General features: G+C 35.2%; 2 protein-coding genes across 3 annotated transcripts; both read right to left on the reverse strand.

The window, feature by feature from the left end:
* Window positions 1-509: 509 nt before the first annotated feature.
* LOC112092520 (MYB-like transcription factor ETC1) lies at window positions 510-1,774 on the reverse strand. Of its 2 annotated transcripts, XM_024168951.1 has the most exons (4): window positions 1,643-1,774; window positions 1,363-1,456; window positions 913-1,003; window positions 510-833 (listed from the first exon to the last, which is right to left on the reverse strand). In XM_024168951.1, exons 2-4 carry the CDS (start codon window positions 1,412-1,414, stop codon window positions 746-748), a joined length of 231 nt encoding a protein of 76 aa, XP_024024719.1. In that variant the 5' UTR covers window positions 1,415-1,456; window positions 1,643-1,774; the 3' UTR covers window positions 510-745. The 2 variants fall into 2 exon arrangements, with proteins under 2 accessions (XP_024024719.1, XP_024024718.1); XM_024168950.1 differs by lacking the exon at window positions 1,643-1,774 and having other exon boundaries at window positions 1,363-1,623.
* Window positions 1,775-4,350: 2,576 nt separating this feature from the next.
* LOC21412234 (polyubiquitin) lies at window positions 4,351-7,314 on the reverse strand. Its single transcript, XM_024168949.1, has 2 exons — window positions 7,219-7,314; window positions 4,351-6,231 (listed from the first exon to the last, which is right to left on the reverse strand). The coding sequence occupies exon 2, from the start codon at window positions 6,229-6,231 to the stop codon at window positions 4,630-4,632; it is 1,602 nt and encodes a 533-aa protein (XP_024024717.1). The 5' UTR covers window positions 7,219-7,314; the 3' UTR covers window positions 4,351-4,629.
* Between the last annotated feature and the right edge of the window lie 3,319 nt (window positions 7,315-10,633).

The raw sequence follows: 10,633 nt of genomic DNA on the forward strand, positions 1-10,633 counted from the left end.
TCTTTTATATAAGGGAGAGCATGGTAGTTTTATCCAGACTGCAAGTAATATTGGCCCCACTTCTCAGCCGATAATTTTGTAACGTTCTTTTTTTTTTTTTTTTTTTTTTTTTTTTTTTTTTTTTTTTTTTAAGTGGCTGTATTCTCCTCTCAGATTCCTTATAGTCAACAAGTTTCTAGATTGTCACTTACAATTAATCAAAGAGAAATAAATAAGTAGAGGAGAGGAAACTCATCATTCTAGATTGTCACTTAAAATAAAATAAACAGAGGAAAGGAAACTCATCACGTTCGAGCCCTCCATATCTTTATCCGGAACACAAAGAAAGAAGATTTGACCCGTTTCAACATTTTCCCGTCTTACGTTGATTTGTCTTTGCACAGATGACTCATATTCATATTGTCCTATTATCTTATCTGCCCTTTGGCTGCCCATAAAACCAAATGGTATGGTCAAAGCCTGAGATCATCCTGTCTCAATATTTTGCTTTATAAACTAGGAGTATCAGATTTAAACACAGATAAATAACTTCCCAAGCGTACATTAGTAAATTCTACTTCAGTAACATTGGTAACAAGTACATCAACATTGAATTTAAGCCCAAACATCAAACATTGTCCTAAAATATAGAACATCATCATTGGCAAGTACAGGGACATGAAGATGAAATTGGTTTAACAGATGGATAATCTTTTTTCCTAATTTTGTCTAAAGGAATTTCTGCTCCTAAACCAAATGCGGCGTCTCATTCACTTGTTGAGTACCTAGACATCCAATACTTTTCGATTTCCTCTGCGGTTCTTCCCGGGATTCTCCCAGCAATTAGAGACCACCTACACAAGATTGTTCGTTTTGTTAAGGCTCAGAAGAGATTAATTAAGAGGGATTAGCAAAGAATGAGAAGAAACTAACCTCTCTCCAACCAGATTATACATCCTGATGATCAGTGTTTCCTCATCTTCGGAGAATTCAAGTTCAAGCTTTGATTCCTCACTGGTTTCCTCTGGTTACGTACAGATGACCCAAATTAACAAAAAAAAAAAAAAAAAAGGATGCTAAAATATGCAATAAGTTGGTCTCTACTCTTTCAAAAGCATGCTGTAAAAAGAGAGGTTTTTAATTAGAAAGATGCACGAGTACAAATAATCCTGGTTATACTGAACTTTTTTAAATGCAATGAACAAAAAGCAGAACGGTTTAAATGGGAACAAAACCTTACAGAAATAATGACTTCCACTTGGAGGAAAACAAGCAAAAGTAGTATTCAAAAGCCCCCACATATCTTAATTGAACTCATTAAAGGAAAAGGCTTTTAACTTTTTTGGAAAGAGAAGATAAATAAGAACTGCGTAAATTAAGCACCTTGAGAGAATGCGAAATTGTCGTCTGAAGAAGAGTGTTCGGATTTAGCCATATAGAACAAATTCTTTAGTGAAGAGCCAATTGGGGGCGATTGCTGTTAGATGCAGAAGAAGTACTGTAAGTATCTTATCTATACATCTAAAGGATATATAAAATATAATGTGTGTGTATATATATATATATATATATGTATAAACGCTTTGGTAAAGATACTGTTGAGAGAATATTTAAAGACGGCGATAAAAAAGAAGAAGAGAATGGTAGTTGGGTAGGAGCTCACATGGTTTCAACCAATAGTTGACAGGTAGTTGATATATATTATTGCCTTTGTCATTTGTGGTAAGGCATATATCCTATGAAAGGCCTGAGTGTGACTATGCGGCCTCAGATTTGAACAAATAGGATACATTTGTTCTTATATTACACATGTTACTAAGTTCTAACCACGGTTTTTGTATTCTCTTCCAAGGCCAAGTACACAATAATTTTGGACAATGCCACGTAATCTTATTCTTACTCAAAACCTACCGCTCTAAATTTGATCTGTGTCTGTGAATCTCAGTTTTTTTTTTTTTAAAAAAAAAGGTATTTCAATTAATAAAAAATTAACCCGTCAGCGAGTTAAATGAGACAGATAAGAATGCTCAATAATTATATAATTGATATGATAAATAAATGAATTTCGGATATTTCCTGGCAAGGTAAAAGACAAGCTTATAGGATAAGCCAACAAGAAAGTTGTTTGCATTCAGGAAGTTTCCAGTGTTGGAGAGCAAGATATGAAGAAATCTCTTTAAATCGGTAATTAGGTGAGAGGGTCTATCAATGTGCTTGAAATTGCTTTCTGTGGGGGATAATATGCGTTTTTCACTTGGGACACACACAAAGACGTGGCCCTTACTCTGTAAAGTCTTTGTATTTATCTTTAAACAATGTTTTTGATTAATGAAAGACGTGGTCGGTAAAACATCTCTATAACGTTGTTCGTAGAAAGTGACTCTTTGAACGCGGTTACGTTTCTCTCTTTTTTGTTCCATTGTTTCTGACATTTCACAGCATATGTTTTCTTTGACAACACGAGCCTACTAATTACTTACAAAATTTGTATTATTTTCTTCGGAGGTTCGCTTTTGGCTTGAGGGGGGAAAAATTAATTGCTTATAAGTTGATCATAATTCTATTTTCTTTTAGCAGAAATGTAAATATAAATGGAATTTTCTCACCATTTTCGTTAAAGTTGATGTTGATGAAATATGATCTTGACCATGAATCATTGGTGTGATGAATTATTTGATGTAACTAAAAGGTTGAGTGCTTTGTTTTGGGATGTGTACATGAAATTGACTAATCGAAGAACAAACAGCCACAAGATTCACTCCTATCCTGACTTTTGTTTGATATATATATATATATATATATTTTGTGGGGTTTCATTGGATGAAGATGAAATAGTATTCTATTCATGGATATACAATTATTGCTCTTTGGTTACACGGTGGGCGTATGAATGGTTGACATAGCAGACAATAATTTCAATAAACACTTGTCAGGTAAACCCATGTTTCAATTCTACTGTCTTATGTGTCTTATTATTATTATTATCGTCGTTGTCGTCTTCTTCTTTCTTGTAATTGCCTTTATATTAAATTTTGATAGCTTACTTATTATTTTTAATATTTAATTCTTATTTATATAGTTAAACGTTGCTGCCAGGATTTTCTCAAACCAAAAGGATAAGTGGAGCTGTTGTGGAGCAGTAAGCGACTTATACCATAGAATAAAGAGTAATAGCCACAAAATTCTCAAAGCAGGAAAAGGAAGCCCAACTAAGTAATAGCCACACAAATAGAATTACACAAATGACAAAAACTTTGCAAGGAATGAAGAGAACAAGATATTGCGAATTTTACCATATTGTGAACTCAGTTCATACTTCTGTATCTAGATTCTATCGTTCAAACATATATGAAAAGTCTGGCCCCTACTGCAGTTGTACCATGAAAAAGGCTTCAAAATCTGACAGTTGCGTATTTAAATCTCGTTCGTTTCACCGATTTAAATTTTTAATTATAATTTTACTATAATTAAAAACTCTCACAAAAAAACTTTTTTTATTACAATTAAAAATTCTCACATAAACTCACACCTCAATTTAAATTAAAAATTTAAATCTGCAAACTTAATGAGACCTTATAATCAACACAAGTATCCAATAATAGCGGTAGTTTAGTTCTAAAACTTGTAATTTTGCCGCCTACAATGTTGCATATTGGGCATCCTTTTCTAATTCCGAGGGAGTTGTCTCTGTGGACTTGATCCCCCTTGTTTTTCTCTGGATTCCCCAGTTGGGGTAATCCTCCCCCAGTTGTCTTTCTCGCTTTTCAGCTTTTCAATACTAAGCACTACTTAATAAAAGAATACCTATGTAACAGGCATCAGATAAAGAAACCAGAGAAACTCTCCCAGGGATGATTTACTCAACAATTTCAGAACTAGCGAGATTCCTGTTCATTTAGCTTATTTCGAATCACAACTCACGTTTTTTGTAATATTTTCTCTCATAAAAAATTTAAATTTAACATTTTCTTCTCACGTGAATTTACTTTTTAATTTAAGTACTAAGTACTCAACTCGAAATGGGGCCTTAAGAGACTTGATTCACAAAACAGAACCTAAGCAGACCTCCAAGGCTCTGCGTAGATAACAGCAGGGAGTCAGTTAAGCAGCCTAAGATCTGAACTAGTCCTGCTTTAGTAAATTTATTCCCAAATTTCTTACTAAACAAAAAGCTCTCTTCAGGACAAACTGAAATTGTATTCAATTTTTTTTTTTTTTTTATCACAATAAAGTAAAACGTTTCAAAATGTTTTGACTTCCTAATTGAATTGAATCCAATGTGAAAAGCACCGAGGTCATGTCTACTAATCGAACTTACCATTTTTAATGGTCATATTGATAATAGATCACGTATTATGCAAACAGAAAGCAGAAACTTAAGCCAGTTAGCCATCATATATAATCATATATAATGGCTTAAACCTTCTAAGAGCCATGATCGATATTAGTACCCACCTGCACCAAAAGAAATAACACCGAAAGAAAATACTAACCTTCGATTGAAAGGGGAAATAACACCAGTTCAATCACAGGTCTCATAAGGGCCAACTAAAACCACGAGAAACCGAGTTCACACATTATACTAATATTTCTTAAGGACCAGAAACACAACCACAAAGCCATAAACACAAACATCCCAAAAGGAAGTCCTTAAAAGCCACCACGGAGACGGAGAACAAGGTGAAGGGTGGACTCCTTCTGAATGTTGTAATCAGCCAAAGTCCTTCCATCGTCCAGCTGCTTCCCTGCAAAGATCAGCCTCTGCTGGTCAGGCGGGATGCCCTCCTTGTCCTGAATCTTCGCCTTGACATTATCAATAGTGTCCGAGCTCTCGACCTCCAAAGTGATGGTCTTCCCAGTCAAGGTCTTGACAAAGATCTGCATTCCACCCCTCAGACGCAGCACAAGGTGAAGGGTTGATTCCTTCTGGATGTTGTAATCTGCGAGGGTCCTACCATCTTCGAGTTGCTTCCCGGCGAAAATCAGCCTCTGCTGATCTGGGGGAATGCCCTCCTTGTCTTGAATCTTTGCCTTCACATTATCAATTGTGTCCGAGCTCTCCACTTCGAGGGTGATGGTCTTCCCTGTAAGGGTCTTAACGAAAATCTGCATTCCACCACGGAGACGAAGGACAAGGTGAAGGGTGGACTCCTTTTGAATGTTGTAATCAGCAAGGGTCCTACCATCCTCAAGCTGCTTCCCTGCGAAAATCAGCCTCTGCTGGTCTGGTGGGATGCCCTCCTTGTCTTGAATCTTTGCCTTCACATTATCAATCGTGTCTGAGCTCTCCACTTCAAGGGTGATGGTCTTCCCTGTAAGGGTCTTGACAAAAATCTGCATTCCACCACGGAGACGGAGGACCAAGTGGAGGGTGGACTCCTTTTGAATGTTGTAGTCAGCAAGGGTCCTTCCATCCTCAAGCTGCTTCCCCGCAAAGATGAGCCTCTGCTGGTCTGGTGGGATGCCCTCCTTATCCTGAATCTTGGCCTTTACATTGTCAATCGTGTCAGAGCTTTCGACTTCCAGGGTGATGGTCTTTCCCGTAAGGGTCTTAACAAAAATCTGCATGCCACCACGGAGACGGAGGACCAAGTGGAGGGTTGACTCCTTCTGGATGTTATAATCCGCAAGAGTCCTTCCGTCCTCAAGCTGCTTTCCAGCGAAAATGAGCCTCTGCTGGTCTGGCGGGATGCCTTCCTTGTCTTGGATCTTAGCCTTGACATTGTCAATCGTATCGGAACTTTCGACCTCAAGGGTTATAGTCTTTCCAGTGAGTGTCTTAACGAAGATTTGCATACCACCACGGAGACGGAGGACCAGGTGGAGAGTCGATTCCTTTTGGATGTTGTAGTCGGCCAGAGTGCGGCCGTCCTCCAGCTGCTTTCCCGCAAAGATCAGCCTCTGCTGGTCCGGTGGGATGCCTTCCTTGTCCTGGATCTTAGCCTTGACATTGTCAATTGTGTCAGAGCTTTCAACCTCAAGGGTTATGGTCTTTCCGGTGAGGGTCTTTACGAAGATCTGCATACCGCCACGGAGACGGAGGACCAAGTGGAGGGTAGACTCTTTTTGGATGTTGTAGTCAGCAAGAGTACGGCCGTCCTCAAGCTGCTTTCCAGCGAAGATCAACCTTTGTTGATCCGGGGGGATTCCCTCCTTGTCCTGGATTTTAGCTTTGACGTTGTCAATGGTGTCTGAGCTCTCGACCTCGAGAGTGATGGTCTTTCCGGTGAGGGTTTTCACGAAGATTTGCATCTATCAATAATGAATGATAACATAACTTAGAACAAAGGCCTACCCAGAAATTTAGCCCAAAAAAAATGAAGAATTTTGCATCAATCAATGATAAATAATAAAAAAAATTTATAACCAAAATCTACCAAGAAATTCATACAAAACGAAAAAAAAAAAACATAAAAAACACATCAAAGAGAGATATTTGATCACTTTATTTTCAAAAGGAATTTTATCGGTTTAATTGGTTATTATAAAACGGTATCAAATCCCCCTATATTTTCGACATAGAATTGGTTAATCAATAAACAAATTGTATATTCTTTTCCCAAAAGTCCCACACAGCATCAACGAAATCAAATCAAAACCAAATAGTATCGTCAATCAGATAAGATTCTATCGTTTCAAGAAAACAACCTTCAGATAATTTTTTTTTTTTTTTAAAAGATGCGTATCAAAAAAATTAAACAAAATAATATCAACGAAACTACAATATTAAACCATCGATTCATTTTTTCGTCGCAGGAAAAAGGTCAGATAAAAAAAAGAAAGAAAGAAAATCAAAGATCCATTTTTTGCCGAACCAAAAAGATCAGATCAAAATAACTCGACCAAACTTCGACATGATCATAATTGCAGCAAAAAAGAATAATAACTCGACCAAACAAAAATCAAAGATTCATTCTTTTGCTGAAGGAAAAGGTCAGATCAACAGGAATCGACAAAAAAAAAATCAAAACGACTTAAATTTTACAATTCCATATCATGTGTCAGAAAAAAAAAATCTCGTACACACGAGTTAAATTTCCCATAAGAATGATCAGATCTGCAGCTTTAGAATCATTAGAATAAAGCAAAAGATCCCAATCGGCAAGTTCGTTCAAACAGAAACGAAAAGATGATCAAACAGAGCACAATTTCGCTTCTTATACCTAAATTGTTCACCGAACGAAAAGAAAGAAAGCATAAAATCAAAGGAAAGAGCGAAAATAGAGAAAAATTCGTTACCTTGAAGAATTTTTTTGCTTGGATTCGTTTGATTCACAACCAAAATAAACTTGCGTACTATGAAAATGAGGAATTAGGGTTGCGTTTGGGGCTCCATTTATATGATAAGGAGATATGTGATTCAGTTACGGCAACACCATTTTAACCAATGAAAGCATGACGCGTGTAGAAATGAGTTGTCAAACTCTCGGTTGACACGGCAAGTTTGGTAGATTTGGGTTTTTTTTTGTATTTTATTTTTTGTTAGATCATTTATTTTTTGGAAAAAGTTAGGCCCGTTCATTTTTCTGATTCGAGTTTAGAATTTAAGTTTTGTTATAGTAAAAAGTTCTCACAAATAATCATATTTAATTTTTTTACTATAATAAAAAATTCTTACATAAACTCACATCTCAACTCAAATTAAAAATTTAAATTAACGAACTAAACGACCCCTCATGTTTTTCTAACTCAAAATTGACACTGGGGCCCATACTAGTTTCCTTAATATCTTTATTTTTTTAATTTTTTTTTTAATTCAGGAAATCTCGTTTGAAGCTTTGAAGAGGAATTTTTTTTTTTTTTTTTTTTCAATCTGCAGCCTAGCTTGCCTAACTTGCTGGAGATGGCTTATATTAACTTTGTAAATAGTCGATGACACCTCTCTGTTTTTTTTTTTTCTTTCCGAAATTTTTGCCTCTCCTCTGTCGGGGTGGTTGATATTGTTTTTGGTTGAAAAGGTTTGTATTGAAACCAAAAAACACAGGAAGAAGAGAGATTTGGGGATGGCGGCGGAAAGCTCGCGCCGATAGGGGAGTAGGAGGTCGCATCGCCACCGATGGAAGGTGGGTTCGCGCCACCAAAGCGGTTGGGTTCACGCCGCTGTCAAAAGAAGAACGGTTTTGTGCGCTGTCGGAGGGAAGACTTGTCGATTCGGCTCGTGCGACGAGGAAGGCGAGGACAAATCGTTTTCTTCAAGATCTGAAATTGAAATGGGGTTTTGGGTTTGTGTTATTGAGAGAAACCCAGGATGAGAATTTTTTTTTTTATCTGAACCCAGGTTGAGAAATTTGTAATGGGTACACTTGTTTGAAGAAATTATGTGGATTTATGTATGTAAATATGGCTTTCTTCACTGTTTTTTGTTATTATAATTTCAAGTCCAAAAATTTTTGTTCCTCATATAATTTGATGGGAGATGGAACGTTGAAGGGAAAGTCTTGCTCTGGAGATTTTTTTTTTTAATGTCGTTTGAATCTCGTCGCAAGTTGCAGAGGACGGAAAAAATGGAGGAGATAGGCATTTGGAGCATCGGAGGTGCAAGGAGAGAGAAACGGAGTTGCAAAGTCAGATTGATTTGGTGGTGTTATTTGGTGTGGATGAGTGCAGGCTAGATGTGTTTAACAACTCAAATTAAAACCACACAATCTAATCCAACGGCTTAAAAAAATTTACGTTATGGGTAACGTCAAAAGGACTACGTAGTCTCTCCCTTATTTTTTATTTATAAAGTCGTCTTTTGGAGATAATAACGAGGTCAGTGACGTCAATGCTTGTTTTTATTATTCTAAAAAAAAATTAATAATAAATAATGCCTGCTATTATCGGAACAAGTGGCTATAATAAACATATGATAAAGACAAATTTTTATCTCCTCTAATAAAAGGACAAATTTTTATTTTTATTTTTTTTAAAAAGAATTGCCCTGTTTGGTTCGGAAGCAAAAATTCAATTGTAAACCTCGTTCATTTCGCAGATTTAAGTTTTTAATTTGAATTGAGATGTGATATTTTTAAGAGATTTTCACTGTAATAAAAAAAGTTAAATATGATATTTTCTGAGAACTTTTTACTGTAAAAATATAAAACTGAAAACTTGAATCGGTGAAATAAACGAGGCCGTAATGGTTGTCATTTTTGTTATAGAATTAGATGAAGATCATTCAAATCATTAACCCCAATCCCCTTAAATTCAACAATTCTAATGGTAGTTTTACAGTGAAAACGATTTCTTTTCTACTTTTTCTCTCTTCAATTTTACATTTAAAAATGTCATAATTTTTCATTTTAATTATGATTAATATGATTATTTTTTTCAGTGTATTCATAATGAAAAGATGAACAAATGCACATCCATATTGCATATTAAAATGTCTTTTACGATGAGATTTTATAAGATTTATTATAAAACTCTAATGACAATTTTCAACACTCTATCCAAACACAATTCAGATTTTATTCTCAATTTAAATTACAATTTATTTGCATAATTAAACACTAGTTAAAAGTCAGTTCAAATAAGTACAATTCAAATCCTACAATTCAAACCAAATCATCGCAATTTAAACGGGAACCAAACACAACCTATAACTCAAAGACTTCTCAACTTTCGTCTCCTTTTTTATAGATTTTTTTACAAACACTCCCTTAATTTTTTAGATTTGGCAACTTACTCCCCATTCTTTTTTTCTTAGCAACGAGCCTTTTAACTTAAAAATCTTTGCAATAAGGACCAATTGAAAATAATGTCTGTTTTTTCTATTTTAACGATTCTGAACATGTGTCACATACGTGAACATTTGTTGAGGACAATGAACGTCATTTCTCACCATTTGAGCGTTTGTTGATGACAATAACCCTTGAAAATTAAGAGTTGTTTGTCACAACTGAATATATTCGGACACATTAGATGACTTTGACATCATTACCGAACAAATAGAATGAGAAATGACATTCATTACCCTCAACAGATTCTCATGTCGGCGTTATGTGATTAGATTCGTCAAAAAAGCAAATGACATTTTCAATTGGACCTTAATTGTAAAGATTTATAAGTTGAAGGTGTCAATTGCTAGGGAAATCATGCACATATGTCATGATTAATTATATGAATAATATTAAAATGCACATCAATAAACTACTATCGTTTATTGTTAATATCAGTCATTTTATTGTAACCGATTGTCTTTTTTAATCTTAAAAAATATTATCGTGAATGAATACATCTGTCATGTTCTTTTTTGACAGGCACATATGATAATACATGAACATTTGTTTAGAGTAGTGCATGACAGTCGTTTATTATCATATACTTAAAAATGACTTTTAGTTCTTAAAATAGTAACTGTTACGACTCAATATAAGAGAATTATGTCAATCATTCAACCGCTTACTCTAATCTTTCAACGGTTATGATGGGAAAAAATTTCTCTCATAAAAGTGGTGGGGAACCACAGAAGAGAAAAGACCAAAAAAGAAAGAAAGAAAGAAACTTTCTTCTCCTCTTATGTTTGGTATAAGAATGGAAACAAATATGCATCGATAAGTTATAATTAAGTAAGAATTACTAGCAAAATTAAGTAAGAAGAGGGCGAATAAAATGTAATAAAAATTTCCTCAAAAGGCATTTGACATGATGGGAAAGAGAGAAAATAATT

This window comes from Morus notabilis, unplaced genomic scaffold (assembly GCF_000414095.1).
Source record: "Morus notabilis unplaced genomic scaffold, ASM41409v2 Scaffold637, whole genome shotgun sequence".
In the NCBI taxonomy this organism is placed as follows: Eukaryota; Viridiplantae; Streptophyta; class Magnoliopsida; order Rosales; family Moraceae; genus Morus; species Morus notabilis.